Below are 18,901 nucleotides of genomic sequence, written 5' to 3'. Positions count from 1 at the left end.
AGAAGAACAGAGACAGCGAGAGAAGAACAGAGACAGCGAGAGAAGAAAAAAGCAAAAAGACAGGCGACTCCACATGAGTACGAAGTCAGTTGGTTGCTTAAAAGCCTGTGAAATTCAGTTTCAATAATTCAAAGCTGCATGTTGTACTAAAAAAGGTTTCAATTATTTAATACTGTGTATTAAGTAAGACTAAATAGGAATGTGTGGCTTAATGTTCACTAAAGATCTGAATAGAGAAGCTTGTATTTCAGAGTAAATGATAGCATGTTTTAGGAAATGAGTGTGCAGAAAGATACTCAAGGGTATTGATTAACATCTTTTGATAAAAGCACTGGTCATAATCAAAAATGCCATAGAAGAACACATCAGATTCTGGCTCGGCATTTGTGGCACTGAATTAAACAAAGAAGCAATTGGTGGAAGTATCTCCAGTTCTTCCGTTGGCCCTAAAGATACCTTTTATCCTCCAAAATCAAGTTTAGTCAAGAAAAAAGGTAATTAGCACAATAAGAATAGAAATTTCACATTGGTCACATTATTATTCAGAGTCAGGAAAAATCTCCCACCCTGCACGTCAATCCCAGCTCAACAAATCACCATCCAAATTAAGACTTCAAACTGGTCATCTTAAAACCTAGCATATACTGAAAATGGAGAAGCACATGTAAAATACTGTATTTGTTTAAAAATACAAGTCTGAAGTCTCAGTTTAAAATTGAGGGCAACAATGTGATTTTGTACACATTGATTTGAGGCTTAACAGTTTAGAGCTTGGGAGTTTCCCTGTTTTTTTTGGGTTGGGGGTGGGGGGCGGGGGGGGCGGTGGTGAGGTGGGAGGTTGTGTGTTGGAGGAATCTGAGATTAACGCTCCACCACCCCAGAATAAGTAGTCAACCATTTTAGAACCAAGCTGACGGGAAATATCTCCCACCCCCAGAAGTTTGTAGATCTTTGAAATTCTCTATCACAACCACAGATTAAGGTGTACAAAGAGAAAGCTAATTGCCCATCATGCCTGCACTAGTTCTATTACTTAGTGCCAATCTCCTGCCTTTTGCTCCCCCATGTCCTGTACAGCAATTTTATTCGAGGAATTATTCAATGCCTTCTGAACCCGCCTCCATCACGTTTCCAGGCAGTGCATTCCATACCCTAATTCCTCAGTGTAAATAAAAAGTTTCTCATCACCCTTGCTTCAGTCACATATCACTTTAAAATCTTATAGCCCCGATTCTTTTTTCTTTTCAGCTTCTCCCTATTTACCCTGCTCAAATCTCCTCTAAGCCTTCTTCACTTCAAGGAAAACAATTCCAAATTCTTCAATCTATCCTCATAACAACATTTTCATTCCTAGAATCATTTTGCACATCACCTCTGCACTCTCTCCAATGCATTCACATCTTTCTTATCATGTGGCATCCACAACTGTACATAATACTGCAGGTGAGGTCAAACAAGCACCTTGTACAAGGTCAACATTACTTGCTTGCTACTATACTCTTTGCCCCTACAACTGCTGAGAACATGAGACTATTAACTGCTCTTCACCTGTCCTGCCATCTTCAATGATTTGTACAAATACACTTGGATCCCTCTACTCCTGCATTCTATTTAGAACTGTACTGCCTATTTTATATTGTCTTTCAATATTCTTCCAAAGTGCATTACCGCACAATTTTGTGCATTGAACGTTATTGCCACCTAACTACCCAGTCCACCAACTTGTCAATGTCCTTTTAGAGGTCCATACTGTCCTCCTCACAATTTACAATTCATCCAAGTTTTGTGTCATTTGCGTACTTTGCAACTGTCCTCTGCACACCAAGATCCAGATCATCAATATATAGTCAAAAGCAAGAGTCCCAAAACTGACTCATGGGAACTCCAATACAAACTTTTACACAGCCCAAAAAATATCCACTGATCTCAGTTTCTGGTCATTCAGCCAATTTCATATTCACAAGGCCACAGTCCCTGTTAAACCATATAAACTTTCCTCAAATCTATTACATTGTACTGCATCAAATGCCTTCTGGAAATCCATGTATACCACATCAGCAGCATTACCTTCATTGAACATTTCTGCTACCTCTTCAAAAAAAGTCTCCAGCTAGTTAGTTAAACAGGATCTCCCTTTAGAAATCCTTGCCAACTCTTGCTAATCACACCCCATTTTCCACGTGAATACTAATACTATCCTGAACAATTGTTTCTAGAAGTCTTCCCTAGATTATGGACTCTTAGCAATTGAGTAGAAAGTATACAAAACTCTATCCATCACTAAGGGAATTAAGGCACATGTGTAGTACAGGAAGACGAAGTTAAGGTAGATCTTCATGAACAGTACAGCAGGTTCAGAAAGGGCCTATTTCTGCTCTGATATCTTAGGCAAAAACTCATTACAGATAGCACAGTGCCTTAAATGTTGCTGCTCATTTTTTTTGCAAGTAAAAGCAAGAGGTTATATGAAAACAAGTCAAATCCTGAATTGGTCATTGCGGCCAAAATCTCAAAAATTACAGAGCTCACCAAATGCTGACCTGCGCTTGGAGCAAGGCTGTTTACCACTTCTATTCTGTCAAAATAGATCATGACACCACCACTACAAAGAAAGAAAGCAAACATTAAACATTAATTATTTTTGTAAAACATGGAAGTCTTAAAAAAGATCACGTACCTAAACAACTGAAAATCTCTGATTTGCTAACAAAATAATTTTTTAAGTGTCAATGAAGTACAAAATATTAAAAAAAGTACCTGCATGAAAACTCTCAAGGTAAACCACACAGGAGGGAGAAGTAATGGTTCATGAAACCTAATCCAGATCCACCTGCTTGCTTGATTAGCTTCAAATAAACAAGCTGATGACATCACATTTCCCAATTATACCATACACTACCTGGTTAACATGCTTAGGACCTGAGCGCAGGTGCAGATTGTTTACCACTTCAAAATAAAATTCAGTTTATTTTTAATTGACAAATTGGTAGAATATGGTCAGTAGGATATGGTTCCAAAGTTGCACCATTTAAAATTACATTCAATCTTAGCTAAATTGCACTAATCATTTAATGCTCATTACATGACTGCACATTGGAGATACAAGTCTGGGGTTTGCATCCAAAAAAGCTCATGCAGTAAGTTGCAAGTCTTATTGAAAGTTATTTCCAGACAAAATAAATAGCACAAAAAAATCTGAAATCCTTCCTTCTCCAGTTTATCTAATGCACAAAGTCCAAAAGCAGGTTATTGCACAGTAGCACATGTGCAGTAGCATAAACAGAACAGAAAATCGCCGATCTGGCCTCTTGATTAGGTACAACGTCCTCGGAGTTGTTAAGCCATACAAAATGTTTTTCTCCAAAGTGAAATACTATAACCGCAGTCAATTAAATTAAAAATGACAGCAAGATCCCCAAATTATCAAATCTTAAATAAAACTCAATTACTGAAAATCATTAAACTGAAAACTAAAAAAGTGGTACAGGAAACAACTAGGAAAAAGTTTAAAAAGTAACAAAAATCCACCTACTAAATCAACTATGTTAGCTTACCTTGTTCCACAAGGCACATTTTTCACTTCATCTGTTTGCAAAGTTGTCTGAAACAAAAAGAATTTGATGACAAACTTCAAACATCATGAATTTTCTCTTCCTCAGCAAAATACATGGCTCAGTAGACAATGAAGAAGATGGAAGTTTTAATATTGCAATGCATCACGATAACTTCAACTTCCGAATGGCCTACTCCTGCACCTATTTTCTAGATTTTTAACACCTCTCCTGTGCTTACAATTAGACTAACAATAAAGTTTCATATGGACTGAAAGCTGCATCTTTGTCAAACTTCTTTGGGTTTAAATTATACTCAAGCTCAATTCATTAATATCGCAATTCAGTAAACATAAACACACAAAAAGGAAAACGTTAAATACTGAAGTGTCTAGGAGATATATCTGGCACATGATAATAGGCACAAGTTTGCAATCAATGCTACTTTTGAAACCACTTTTTCCACTATCTCTGTCCACAATTGCTACACGTTTCAATATTAAGCATTCTTAGCTGCTCTTTTGAATGCCGCGTGTTTATATGAAAGTTCTTGTATTGATCTCTGGAGTGGGCAAAGTAAACTGTGGCAATAGAGATAATGGGCTAAGTCTGACCAATACTGGCTCTCAATTTTTGGCCACTTAATAGATGGCGCTTCTTCATGACTATTAGCAGGTTTTCTCCCACTATCTTCCCAAACTTGCCTCATTTCCATGCACCACACCCACCATGGTGCACTGCTTGTCAAATTCTCCGACTTGCGGAAGTGCTAGCCACTGCCAGGACCTGCCAGGCTTTCTGGTGCTGCACCAACTTTAAAGGCCAGCTGTGTAACAGTCAGGCACTTGCAGTGTGCAAGTGTCCTGTGATATTCCAGTCAACTGCTCCAGAGGGTAATTGGCACTCTGTTTTGCCAATGGGAACCTGGAGGTCCAGGTGGACAGGGGTGCATGCAGTCTTTACTCAGGGAATAGGCCCCCAGAAGTTGGCAATTAATGAAAGCCCAGACAAAGGAGGAGTGGCGAACTGCAGGAGCCAGGTTAACACTGACTTTCACATTGGGCATTGTCGTCGTCTAGTTTCTAATCATTGAGTAGGAGAATAGGAAACTGCAAACCAATGAACTGTGATAACAGAATAATAAGAATGTTAAAAGATGCTAATGCATACAAATAGACCTCTTACCACTCACTAGCAAGACTCTTGTCTTGCTGTTCAGCACTCCATTGGAAAATGGGACTTCTGCTCTCAACATTGGGAAGCACCTTACTGCCAATCTTACACAATTCTCTCAACTTTCTCACTACTGATAATATTATGCCTGGGAAGATTTCATCCATGCATTTTGACTAGTTATTAACCACTGTCAATGGTCTTCTAAATTGACTTAGAATAACTATGAGGGACTATTCACAACTTTTTTAATCACACCAAGGAGGCTTCAGGAAGAAAGTACTGTAGGAAGTCACAATGGCAGTACAATTCTAGAAGTCAATGCAGAACGTGAATCAGGCAAATTACAACTGCATTCTACCTTGTATTTATTGGCAACTTCAATGAGAATTGCTAACCTGAACAGATCTGAAGGTAGTAATAAAGGGTATCATGATGTGGTATCCTGGGAAACTTGGACTGGCCAACAAAGCACCACCTCTAAAGAAGAAAAAAATAATTAAACACATTTCAACAAAATTAAACTCAAACAGCATCACATTGAACATGATATTGCAAGCAATGTTGATCAGCCATGTGTACAGAATACAACAGGTTGTTACCCAAATTTCAGTTAAACTCCATACTGAACCTGGAGGCAAGATGATTAATTTACAGTGCAGAATTTGACCCAACAAGTCTATACTCCGGACAAGCTCCTTCTCATCTTATTTCACCTCCCCATTAATGAGTGAGCCATGGCTCAGCTGACAGCACTCTTGTCAAAGTCAGAAAGCTGCAGGTTCAAGTCAAACTGCAGGACCTGAGCAGAATGATCAAAGCTGAAACTGTGCCACACTGAGGCAGTGCTGCAATATTGCAGATGCTGTCTTCCAAATGAGGGGTTAAAAAGAGGTCCCATTTGCTCTGAAATGAACAGAAAAGTTTCACTGCCGCTACTTCAAAGAACACAAATGCTATCTTTAGTTTTTTGGTTAATATTTCTCAAACAATATAAAAACATTGCTGTTTGAGTATTTGCTGTGTACAAGTGATTGACATCATTTCTTACATTTCAACAGTAGCAACATTTCAAAAATGTACTTCATTTATAAAGACGGAGATACATCTGATCATGAAAAGGTACAATATAAATGCTCATTATTCTTTGCTTCGTTAAGTTAAATGATGTAATAACTACTTCAACTGCAAGAAAGACAGCATGGAATTTGCAGCATTTTTGTCCTTGGCTTGGAGCAATGTTACATTAAAAAAAGGTAATTAATAGTTAATGCAGTGGTGACATGTTTGAAACTGTGCATAGCACAACATTAAGGCATGTTGGCTTGTGTAATTACCCTCTACAGAACAGGGCTAGGAAACCAAAGTGTTCATGGCAGAACAATAAATTGTAAATCTACAAGAAATTTTAAATCTAGTGTTTTGCAATATTCCCACCATATGCTGTCCATAAAAATGTGGATGGTATTCATCACATCATTTCTTATCACTAACTCCCAATCCTGTTTTTTTTTTTAAATGGCCTTGCAAACTGTTTCTACCTCTCAGATTTTAACTTCCATCTCCCTCAAACTTCATATTTTTCCAATTCCTCTTTACCCATAACTTCTTCCCCCAACTCCTCTCATATGCTGGAATTCTCTCTTTTTTTCCCTTTGATCTCCATCATTACTCGCATTTCCACCTCTGGTTCCGCAATATAAATTCCCTCTCTAACAAGGGGACCAGAAGTGATCTTTGCTTCCCAAAGCAGAGTTGCATCTTGACCAAACATTATTCGTTGAGGCTCCAAACCAGTCAATGGTTTTAAGCTGTGTAAATGTGGGACCCATACAGACCCAGTTGATATGGAGATATATTTAGGCCGAGTAGATGAATCGATAATACATTTCGGACATTAACATTCCTACTCCACTGCGGAAAGACACGGAGAATCTAGTAAATAAAATAGCAACCCAAATTACAGACATTTCCCAATGGTTCTATTCATGGCAAGTAAACACCAGAACTCAGACATTTCAACACCCATGATGAAGAAGAGTCATCTAGACTCAAAATGTTAGCTTACTCTCTCTCCATGGATGTCGCCTGACCCACTACGATTTCCAGCAATTTTTGTTTTTGGTACAGATTCCAGCATGGTTTAAAAGGCTGTTGGCGTGCTTGCCTTCATTGCTCAGTCCTTTGAGCATAGGAGTTGGGACGTGATGTTGAGGTTGCACAGGACATTGGTGAGGCCTCTTCTGGAATACTGTATCCAGTTCTGGTTGCCCAGTTATAGGAAGGATGTTATCAAGCTGGAGAGGGTTCAGAAGAGATTTATCAGGATCTTGCTGGGCATGGAAGGTTTGAGTTATGAGGAAAGGCTGGGACCTTTTTCACTGGAGAGTGGGAGGTTGAGAGATGACCAGAGAGAAGTTTATAAAATGAGAGTTGTAGATAGAGTTGATGGGAGTTGTCTCTTCCCTGAGACGGGGAATTTCAAGACTAGGGGACACATTTTTAAGGTGAGAGGAGAGAGAGATTTAAAAAAAAGACAAAAAAGTGGCAATTTTTTTTTTTTTTTTTACACGAGAAGGGTCACCTGGATGCAGGTACAATTACAACATTTATAAGACATTTGGGTAGATATATGAATGGGAAAGGTTTGGAGGGAGATAGGCCAGAAGCAGCTAGGTGGGACTAGCTTGATTTGGGGTTGTGGTCGGCATGGACTGGTTGGACCTTAGGGTCGATTTCCGTGCTCTATGACTGTATCTGCAGTAATTTGCTCCCACATTTCAACACCCATGATGTTCAGCTTTAAATAAAAAGTTGTTTTCCTGAAGCTACAAGTTTCAGTGTTGACAAACCAAGTAGACATCAAGTACGATTCAAAAAATAATGAAAAAAGAACTACCATTTGTAAGGCACAAAGTGCAAGATCAGCTTGTACAACTCCTACAAAATGCACCGTGTTTGGAGCTATCATCCTGATGGCAAATGCAATCAGCAAGGTCATCCAAGATGCTCTAGTCTGTTCAAGTTGTATAAGGTGGGTTATACATAGTTTCTGAAATATCAACAGTCCAATTTCGGAAAAAGACTGCACTCACAATTACTGATAGGCACCATTATCTTGCAAGCACCAGTGACTGATTAAACCTTTAATTAGTTTTGCCCAAGTGACAAAATATCAATTAATCCATGCAAAAATCAAAAGGGACAAACAAAACGGTGAAGCTTCAAAAAAATCCAAGTCCTAACTTAATTTGTGATGTCTGGAGTTACCAATCATTCTTATGGCAAAGAGAGGTTAAGAGGTTAAAAAATTGAGTAAACACTGAAAATTGAAATATTCAAAAGCTCCCCCGGAGAATAATTCGCAATTACTATTTTATTTTTCCTGCTTCAAGGAAGCAAAGCTTTGTGGAGGTTTAATAACTGGTCTCTAAAACTTGATAGTTTTAAAATAAACTTCAAGAAACTTCAAGAAAACGGACACTGGATCAATGAACAAACCCATTCATGAAAGGTATGAATCAAAAAATACTTCATGTTGTAAAATGGTTAGTAAACTTAAATTATGGCTGAAAACAAATAATGTGCCTCTGTCCAATGAAATGGGTTACATTTTCTAGAGTCATAAATTCACTTCTGGCCGGGAGCAAAGAATAAATAAATAAAGCTGCATTTTTAGGTATTTTCTAATCAACCTGTTCAGCGATGTTGTTCTACACCTTTGGAGCAGGTGGGACCTGAACCTGGACCTTTTGGTAGGGACACTACCACTTCACTACAAGACCCTTGAGCTGCATTTTTAAATACCCCACAAAACACACGTGATTCATACATTATCTTGTCATTGTCAGTATCAACCACCATCTACAGATCAGAACAAATGTGTCCCAGTTATAATCAACTTTCAACAGTCAAAAAGATAGGCATTTCACATAAAAGGTTTTTGTTTTAAATGTAAATAGTTAACAGTTTTATAAAGACAAGTGAAATCAACAAAACAAGAACTGTTTCAAGACATAATTCATTCACCAATTTTCCAAGCACAAGCATATAGCTTGATACTTCCTTTAGTATTACAAAGTCTATACAAATTAAAGCGCTTGCATATGTATCTGCATATTTACTTGATGTAATCTAACAAAGGATGAAATGACCAAAAGTAAGTTTCCAAAGTGAAGGTGACTATATTAGGGAAACCTCAGCACTTGGGATTTCAAGTGCATCCCATTTAATGCAGGGCAATAGCATAAAGGAATTGTTACTGGGCTAGTAATCCAGAGATTTCCTTTTAAGCTTTATGGCAATCTAACAGTGAATGGTCTTATCAGGTTCATTAACGTCCTTCATTGAAGCAAATGTACCATCCTTACTTGGATAGCCTACACAGAGCTCCAGACTTGCTCAAACTACCCTCATAGCTGTATTAAACTGCATGGATGGTGGACATCAACGCCCATTACCAGTGAGTAACTCAGCAGCATTAAAACGGACCAAGATGGCAACTCTTCAAAGGTTGATCTGGCAGACTAGACCTGCAGGTGGAGTGGGAATCATCAAAAGGAAAGAACTTATTTTCCCCTATCCTAACCAACCTACCTATCACAGAAGCATTATCCATGACAATACTGGTAGGAGTGACCACTGCACAGACCTTACAGAGATGAAGTCCCATTTCCACATTACTGACCATAGTGCCTCACGGAACAATCATAGGAGCTAAACAGGATAGATTTAGAATGGATACAGCAGCAGAACCATATTCAACCATGATCAGTAACCTCATTGCCTGGTACATCTTTTGCTTTACTCAAAAGATCAATCTTCAGACAAAAATGCATCAGGTTGAAGCCCTAACTCTCGTTCTCTCTCCACAGGAGGCTGCCAGACCTGCTGAATTTTCCAGCAACGTGTGTTTATTTCAGATTTCCATACTCACCAGTATTCTGCTTATCTTTCAGGCAGGAATCAACCATGGTTCAAAGAAGAGTACAGTACATGGATGGCAGCACAAAGCATAACTAAAAGCAAAGTAGCAACCTGTAGGAGCTACGACACAGGACGACATGCAAGCTGAGCAATCTCAATACCATAGGCAACCAAATCAAAGCCCTATGGTCCTCAAAATAAGAGCTCCCCTCAGAACTAAAACCATGAAGCTATTTGGCTCTGTTAGAATCCAAATTCACAAAGGATAGTACACTTTCATCAGAATAAAACATTTAAATAAGTTGATCTACTTGCACTTCCTCAAATCGGCTCCTATTACAATAATTTTAATACCTGTAGTAAATGCCAAGGTGACCCTCTTCAATCTTGTGTATGGAAGAGTAAAGAAAGAAGGCCACAACTCCAGTTAATGCAGCCACAATTGCTCCAACATGGGTCATGGTCATCCTGTCTTTCCTGTAAAAAATGGGATGGAAGATTAGATGATGAAACAGGGTTACGTACAAAAAAAGTTACACAATTGTGGTGTGATATACAAGTTGGTACATACTTCCCCAAAAATGAACACAGAATATTCAGAAAATAATATTTATTGGAGAAGTCATTGTCTATCACAACTTTACAACAGTTCAGTGGCTCAAGATTCTGACATTTGATTAATTACCAATATATGTAGCAAAAATCTGATTTCTACTCATAAGAATAGATATAGAGCTAGCACCTTTAACAAATAAAGAGAAGCAGTAGAGTTTTGTGCTTAATCATCTCGAAACCATCAATATTAAACTTAATTTCAGTATTGTAACATTCTTTGAACTTCAATTTCGTTGCAGCACCAGCTTCTTGTGAAGCTTTGTTCAGACCAATCTATAAAAGACATGAGCAAAGGTTTTAACTTTGCCAAGAGATCTCTGCACCTTTATCCTTTTTGAATCTGATCCAGTTTCAGGAATCCAAGCTTTTCTTTTTAGGCTAATTACACGTAGTCAATTTCAAACCAACTTTCTAGTTTCTCAATCTTCATCAGATGCAAGAGCACAATACTCACTCGGAAATCTGAACAAAAGGGGAGAATAAGAAAGATTCTACTGCTGTAAAAATTACCAGCAAGTTATTTCATAAAGCAAAGCCTGAAATTGAGCAGGATAGCTTTACGGATTTCTTTTCTGCTGGACCGAACCATAAATTACTACATTTGAAGAGAAACTTGGTGGTATAGTTATCTAAGAATACAAAGGAATCTTGATCAATTGGGCCAATGGGCTGAGGAATGATAGATGGAGTTTAATTTGCATAAATGCAAGATATTGCATTTTGCTAAAACAAACAAGGCCCCGGGTAGTGCTGCCCAACAGATAGACCTAAGGGTTCAAGTACATAGCTCTGAAAGTTGTGTCAAAGTAAACAGGGTGGTTAAGGCGGCATTTATCACTCTTGACTTAATTGTTCAGACCACTGATAAAGGAGTTGGGACATCATGTTGAGGGCATACAAGACGTTGGCGAGGCCACTTTGGAGAATAGTGTACAGTTTCGGTTACCCTGCTATACGAAGGATAATATTAAATTAGAGAGGGTTCAGAAAAAATTTACCAAGATCTTGCTGGAAATGGAGGATTTGAGTTATTAGGAGAGGCTGGGACTCCTCTTTTTTCCCCGGGAACATAGGAGGTTGAGGGGTGACCTTACAGAGGTTTATAAAATTATAAAAGGGGAAAAGATAAGATGAATAGCTCAGGTCTTTTCCCAACGGTGGGGGGAGTTCAAAAAACTAGGCAGCATATTTTTAAGGTTTGAGGAGAATGATTTAAAACGGACCTGAGGGGCAACATTTTCACAGAGGACGGTTTGCATGTGGAATGAACTGCCAGAACAAGTAGTAGATATAGGTACAGTTACAACTTTTAAACAACATTTGGACGGCTACATGAGGAGGAAAAGGTTTGGAGGGATATGGCCAAATGCAGGCAAGTGGGACTAGTTTAGTTTGGGAAACTTGACATGGGCAAATTAGACCGCAGGGTCTGTTTCCGCCCTGTATGGATCAATGACACATCACAGAAGTTGTACATGCAGCAGTAAACACTTTTTCCCAATTATAAAGCAGTACAGATACAATACCAAATATTGCTAATAAAAATGAGAAACTATTCCCAAACATAATGCCTGATGTTAGTTCGAACATCATTGGTATCAAAGGTCATTGTATACGTTTTTAAAAACACTTTAAAACTCATTGTTTTCCCCAACCAGCAGTAGATCCAAAAATGAAATCCTAAACCTTCAATTCAGGTGGCACTTGGTTTTGCGTCAAACATTCTTACATTAATTCTTTACTTAATTACTCTAATATACTAATTTACTTTCAGGAATATACCATGATATTCAAGGCTCTAAAGCTTATAATAGGAGTCCTTAGTCTTCCAGCAGTAGTTCATGACCCTGGTTACGTGTTTGTGGTGGGGATTATCAACGTAGAATATTGTTTGCGAGTTTCGATATCAGAATTTGAACAAAAAGAAAAGAAAGAATCTACATATTACAGGTGAAGAGTCACAGTAAATAGTGTATTTTTAATTACTGAAGAAAGCCTGGTGTCGTTTGCTGTTATCGAGAGTAGCAGTCAGAGGCACGTTGGGATTTGTGGTATTTATTAAATCTTAATGTTTGTGACGACTCCGGGAATACTAGGGCTCGATTTTCAGGGCACTAAACCAGCGAGTTGGGAGAAAGTGTGGGGGCTTTTTGGCCAGGATATTTTAAACAAGGACAGTGTGGAGTTAGTGCAAGTACAACCAAAGATAAAAAGACAAAGACCAGTTTTTGCATTAAAGTAGTAAGATGCAGGTGGAATAGGAATCTCCATAGAACTTACAACCACCAAAGCCAAGTGAATTGGCAAGTAAGTTGGAAGTGGAATTGTCTGCCCAAGTTACAAAGCAGAAATGAAATACCTGCTTCCCATGTATTTCTTACCAAGCCCAATGCTGTCCTCGTGCTTCAGTTATTTCTGCTTCATTTAGCACAGCAGGAAAACACGTACTCCAAGTTGCAAGGTTAATATTGAATTACAGTTAAAGCAGCTCAAACATGAAAATGAAATGAAGCAGTTTGAGAAATTGGAGTTTGGGAAACTGGAGGAGAGGGTAAGCGAAGGGACAAAAGTAAGAGAGACAGAGAGAGAGGGGAGGGAGAGCAACAGAAACATTTCCTTTTTAAAATTCCTTTCTTTCTCATGAGAAGGGCATAGGTAATAGCAGCCTAAAATGACACCAATTTTTTGAAAAGACGCCAATGTAGGCTGTGAAAAAAATTTTCCTTACAATCTGAAGTCCATTGCAGTAATGCTTACATTTGTCCAAGTTCTACCAAAACTAAGAAAATGGATGCAGAGGCATTCTTTATAAAATTTCAGAAAAAAAAGAGATAAATTGTGTGGAGTTTGCATATTCTTCCTATGTCTGCGTGGTTTCCCTCTGGGTGCTCCAGTTCCCTCCCACAGTCCAAAGATATGCAGGCCAGGTGGATTGGCCATGCTCAATTACCCGGCAGTTTTCAGAGATGTGTAGATTAGGTGGGATGCTCCAAGGGTCAGTTTGGACATGTTGGGCCAAAGGGCCTGTTTCCACACTGTAGGGATTCTATAAAGATGAAATAAAGTGGCCAAAGAAAAAGTGGACATGACCCACGAAAAGCAAATTGACAGATGGAACACTTCAAATTTATGCTTCTATGTCAGAGCTTTCTCAGGATAATGATGCTATAAAAAAGCCAATTGGGGGTGCACACAAGTTAGTTCAAGAAGCATACAGCTAGATGCTTCAGAATTTAAGGAAGCAGCTTAAGCAAACAATTATATTCAAAAGGGTTAGACAAGTAATTTCGACAGGTGGATATAGGAGTAAATATCACCCAAGGCTGAAGAGTTTAAGGCTTTTAAAGATTTGGAATAGAAGTTTTGGTTGATGTAGAGGTGATGTTAGTAAACGGACAGGAAAGCTCTGATTGTGACAAAGAAAATCACTTGTGTTTGAAGCAAGGGATAAAATTACTAAATCTGAAGGCATAATCAAGGTATATGGAATGCATAAGCCTACCATTTAAAAAAATGGACAAAAGTTAGTTCAGTTAAAAGAATATGAAACAACTGTTCAGAGTTTTAAATCTTGAACGCTGCGCTCAGGAAATTGTGATTTTGCCTAATGTACAGGAGAACAAGGAAATGCAGACAAATTCTATAAGAACAAATAAACATCATATCATTGAACATCCTTCAAATCTTCACAGATGCATCATGTCTCAATCTCTCATACAGTGATCTGAAAATGACAACATTATGAAGTGATGGGGACACTAAGGGAATGCAGGTAGACTTTGAATCAACCAGAAGAGTGCAAAATGATTGTTGAGCCTCTTCCAACTAATTCTCCTCTAGAATCCAATTATAGATCGTTCAAGCTATAGTCAGGAAGCATCCATAATTCTCAGTATTTGGTGCAGGCTTTCAAGTGGTGACATTCTCTTTTGGTTCTGATGAAGAGGAGCAAGGCCAACTTGAAACACATCGAGTCTGAAGTGCAAAAAGTCAATGTTCAACCAGAATCAAACTCAGATCTGGAAACTGAAGCAACTAAGATTCAGATTCCTCACACTGCTTCTTGCATTGATCTTCAGTTCAATGTGCAGAAAATTTGAGATTTGGAAATAAATGGCCCGGAAATTTAAATGCTGTCGACTCAGACAATGGACAGTTCAGAACACCACCTAGAAACTGAGCCTCTGAAAATAGATTCCGAATCTGACATGATGGTTCAAAACACTAAATGTTGCAATGGAGTACTATTGTTTAACATTACTACTGATCAGAAACTTTAAACAATCAGCTTTCTCTTCCAGTCCGAGAAAGTGCACATTAGTGAAACAACTATGATAATACAAGCAACTGCAGCTGAAAGTAGAGAAATGGACCATAAAACAGACATGAGAAAACGTTTTAGCTCACACCTTAAGGATGACTTAATGGAAGCGGAAATTTATTTCAGAATCTGGGGAATAATTCAATGACTTTAAACTAAGGGAATTACCTTGCAGCCAGGTTAACTCTATAATTTTAAGACACTGCAGGAGATTCACTGAAATCAAATGCAATTGATTTTTCAGTCACAATTGAAGATATAGATAGTGCTTTTATCCTAAATTAATGTCACTTTTGAGTAAGCGTTCAAAGCTGACAAAAATTTGTGTTTCTGACAAATACTTTATGGAAAACTTCAATACCCAAAGTTCAGATGGAGTTCATTAATTCAACCATTCAATACAAAAATTGCGTACATTGCTGGAAAAGACGAGAGCAACAGATGCATTGTCTAGAATGTAAAAAGGATACAACTAAAGTTAAGAATTCAAAAAAAGGATCACAAAAAATGGTTAAAATACTGTACGAGATGAATGAGGATGAGCGGATGCAAGCTGTGTTTTTTATTATCTGTGGCATAAACATTGCAACAAAATGCTATTTTTTGAAATGTTGTATCATCCTTTAAAGGGTGGAAGTATGCAAGAGGCCACTTTCACTTTTGGTCTATGGACTAAAAATGAAAAATGGAAACTCCTTAAAAAAGGGCAGAATGTACAAAACATTGTTTGCAACTTGGAAAAACAAGTGAAGCCATCTGATCACTGAAACAACATTACGTTTTTGAACATTCGAGTCCAGATGATCTGGCACTATTTATTATGGGTTCAGGACAGCTCAACAGAGTAACAAGCTTCTGATTGGTCAAGTTGCAGCTTAACAGACTGCAGGAAATGAAATAGAAGCAAGGAAACCTCCAGAAGTTGGCTACATCAATCTCTCTTTTCCCTCCCACCTTTTTCTTTAAAAGATGTCACTTGTTTCAATATTCTGTCAAAAGAGTAAAACCACATGTGTTGATGCTGAAAGAACCCATGGACAACATGACCAACTAAGCAAGCAGTGAACTACAGATTGGTTAATCTTGTACAGATGTCACTGTGGCAAAGAATCACCAAGAATTATGAAATCAATCCATCTAGATTTGAGATTTGGACCAGTAATATAAATAAATAAATAAATAACTAAATAGTGTTACAATAAACAGCATTACGTTTTAATTACCGAAGAAAGCTTGGTGCGGTCCATTTTTCTCCTGGTGAACAGTCAAGAGACAAATTGGGATTTTTGCAACTTTCATTAAACTCTCACATTTGTGACAACTCTGGGAATTGTGGGGCTTGATTTCCAGTGCACTTTCCCAGGAAGTCGTCAAACTTCTCTCTGTTCCTTCTCTCTCCTAGCACATTGAAAAGGTCCAGAGGGAGAAAAAAATTCTTTCAAGAGTGAATGCAAAAATGCAGTAAATGCAGAAAAGCCAGACGCAAACAGCTGACATAACTCAAAGTAAAAACATGCTTATCTCTGAGCTGCCCTCCGGTATAGATGCCATTTGTTTCCAGATGTTGAAGTGTTTATCATCAAACTGTCATTAACAAAGGGGGAGCACCATGGCAGGCAACAAACTCTCAGAAGGAATTTTAATCTCTATCTGGTTGCCTGTAAGTACCATATGGAAGTTTAATATATTGCATTTGGTTTGGTTTGGATAGTGATAAAGTAAGCCCGCTAAGCAAAACATTGGGAATAACAGTATTAAATCTGGCTTCCTTATCCCAACATCACTGCCACACATACCAAAAATGTAATTTAAAATAGACCTTAATAAATAGCCAAAAGAATAGCTCCATTCTGTTGATAGCCACATACTGAGATGGAGTGGCTTGACTGCTCCATTGATCCTGAGAGTGATGGCGCCAGGAAAGCTCAAGGGTCACCCATGATGGCAAGGTTGGAGGGGAGGAACCAGACAAAGCATAATTGTAAACAAGTCCTCAATGCAAATTCAGGTGGAAGATATTCGTGTGATGGCGGATGAAGGTTGTGAATGTAGGGAGATTCCCCCAATCTAAGTTTTCTTACACTGGAACTAGATGTACCTTTTGTCAAGCACCACGTGTCTGCTGATGTGCAACAGCATTCCCATATTAAAAGATGTCCCACACAATGCGCGTACCTAGAGGATCTCAAGACCAAGGTCCAATTCCATACAAGGACCCACAGAACTCATGACCAGTCACGTGGAATTTCCTCGGTGGATAAATATACTCACTAGTGAGTGATTGCCCATGATGATGACAAATTATTGGCTCTAAATTCATCTCCAGCCTCAGAATGCCTTTGGTCAACAACAGCTTTTAATGTAGGCTAGCTCGAAATCAGAGACTGGCTTGGAGGGCCGAAGGGCCTGTTCCTGTGCTGTAATTTTCTTTGTTCTTTATTAATCAAATTTGTAGCTGATACCTGGCCAAGAGGGTTAGTGAACCAGAAAACAGCAGCTCAAATTACAGAACAAGCTAACTAAAATAACTCAGCGGACAGGACAAAGAGAGATTAAATTTTATACAGGAAGATTAACACTTAAAAGATGATACACTATGAATGGCTGATATAGCAAAGATGAAGTTGAAAAAGGCTGCTGTACACCATACACAAAATGGAAGTGCGCTAATACTGTAGATCATAAAAGAAAAAATGGCTTGCCATTATAAAGCACTTTGCAACTAATTAAGTACTTTATAAGTATAGTCACTGTTACAATATATGACACATAGCAGCCAAATAGCATCCAGCGATGTTCCACATAAATTATTGTGAAAATGCCCAGCTATACCTCACCGTTTACGTACTGGTTACGTACTGGCTAAGAGAAGTAACATTGTGGGATCTTGCACATTCACTGAATTATTCAGCCAAAACCAGAATGAAACAGGAGGTTTGATCACACTTTATAAAGCTTCGGTCAGGAAGCAGAACAAGAACTTTATTCAGTTCTCATCATTGAGACATTTACATCCTGAAGAAAATGAGCATGTTTCAATTATGAAGAAATTTGGAAATTTCAACTTTGAAAGTAAATGGGTGAGAGGGATTTTATAGGAAGTATGCAATATTGTAAACATTGCGGAAAAGGAAAATAACTAAAATCATAAGAATAGGACAATGGATCACAGCTTTAAATAAACAAAAGGCTATTTCAGGGCAAATCTCAAAATTACTCCATGAAGCAACTAACATATATAAAGGACTCAAGTGATTATTAACTTGCCTCCAAGTATGTATCTTTCTGAAACACTTCTTACAATCCCAGAACAAATAAACACATACTTCCATTTAAAATGAAGTTTGTTAAGATTGCTCGTATGGCAAATATTTACTTTCCGCTTACATCTTTGCAATTAGTAAAATATCAAAACACCCACCAAGTTTTCCTGATAATGCCCAAGAAAAGCCAAAAACAGTTTTAACAACTGGTGAACTTGTACTTACAACTCTGGCAATTGACAGCAAGCAAGGTGGGGGCTGGGGATCTGACTGAAGCATTGAGATGGACCTTACAAAAGCATACAGGATTTAGTAAAGCTAAAAAGGTTGATAGTGAAAGTTTGGAAGAAAGGTTACATAATATACAAGTTAGAAGAGGGGATATTCAAACACAATACTGGATAAAACTGCACCAATCCAGTACAGCTATGCCTGCAAGGAGTTTAAATGGATAGGCTAATGACAGGGGAAGGGATCAGCATAAACAAGAAACAGAAAAAAAATGCAGATTGTGCATGATATGGGTCAGAGTTCTGGCATTTGGCAGGAATGGAACTCAGAAAGAGTTGAGAAAGCAAGTTTCAGGGAAGATAGAGGGCAGAAAATTAGCCCAATTATGAATGTTTAAAAACAGGAATTTGAACAATAATCATTTAAATATTGTCTGACACGCAGACAGAAAAACATCCATGGTTAGAAATTTAAAAAGGGACTTTTGCCTGTCATGGAATTTTTCTATTTCTTCCCTCTGTCCCTTGCAGTGGATAGTTTCAAAATATAATGCATTTTTAAACAAAAGACAAGGACAACGTGAGGGTAGGGAGGGTGGGGGCAGGAAGGCTGAAATCGGGGGGGGGGGGGGGGGGGACGGGGGGGGGGAGGGGGGGGGGGGGGGGGGGGGAAATATGAGAGTGGGCATGAGGGTAGGAGGAGAGGGTGGTGGTGAGCGTGGGTGAGTAAGGATGGGGATGGAGGATAAGGGGGTGGGAGTTTGAGAATAAAGGGAATATGTGAGGGTGGGGAGAGAATGAGGATGAGGGTTAGGGTGAGGG

General features: G+C 38.5%; 1 protein-coding gene across 2 annotated transcripts in view; it reads right to left on the bottom strand.

Annotated features, from left to right (window-relative positions):
• LOC109918796 (erlin-1) overlaps positions 1 to 15,992 on the bottom strand; it is a 31,780-nt gene extending 15,788 nt beyond the window's left edge. The window contains exons 1-6 of one of the 2 annotated variants that reach the window (XM_048616300.1): positions 15,810 to 15,992; positions 10,589 to 10,727; positions 10,005 to 10,127; positions 5,123 to 5,204; positions 3,555 to 3,601; positions 2,541 to 2,602 (exon numbers count right to left, since the gene is read on the bottom strand). In XM_048616300.1, the coding sequence (XP_048472257.1) occupies positions 2,541 to 2,602; positions 3,555 to 3,601; positions 5,123 to 5,204; positions 10,005 to 10,117 (304 nt within the window). In that variant the 5' untranslated portion in view covers positions 10,118 to 10,127; positions 10,589 to 10,727; positions 15,810 to 15,992. The remainder of the gene's footprint in view (positions 1 to 2,540; positions 2,603 to 3,554; positions 3,602 to 5,122; positions 5,205 to 10,004; positions 10,128 to 10,588; positions 10,728 to 15,809) is intronic. The other variant, XM_020518740.2, reaches the window with a different exon arrangement.
• Between the last annotated feature and the right edge of the window lie 2,909 nt (positions 15,993 to 18,901).

This window comes from Rhincodon typus, chromosome 34 (genome assembly GCF_021869965.1).
Source record: "Rhincodon typus isolate 14 chromosome 34, sRhiTyp1.1, whole genome shotgun sequence".
NCBI classification, from domain to species: domain Eukaryota; kingdom Metazoa; phylum Chordata; class Chondrichthyes; order Orectolobiformes; family Rhincodontidae; genus Rhincodon; species Rhincodon typus.
This window is presented reverse-complemented; position numbering and strand designations above follow the sequence as displayed.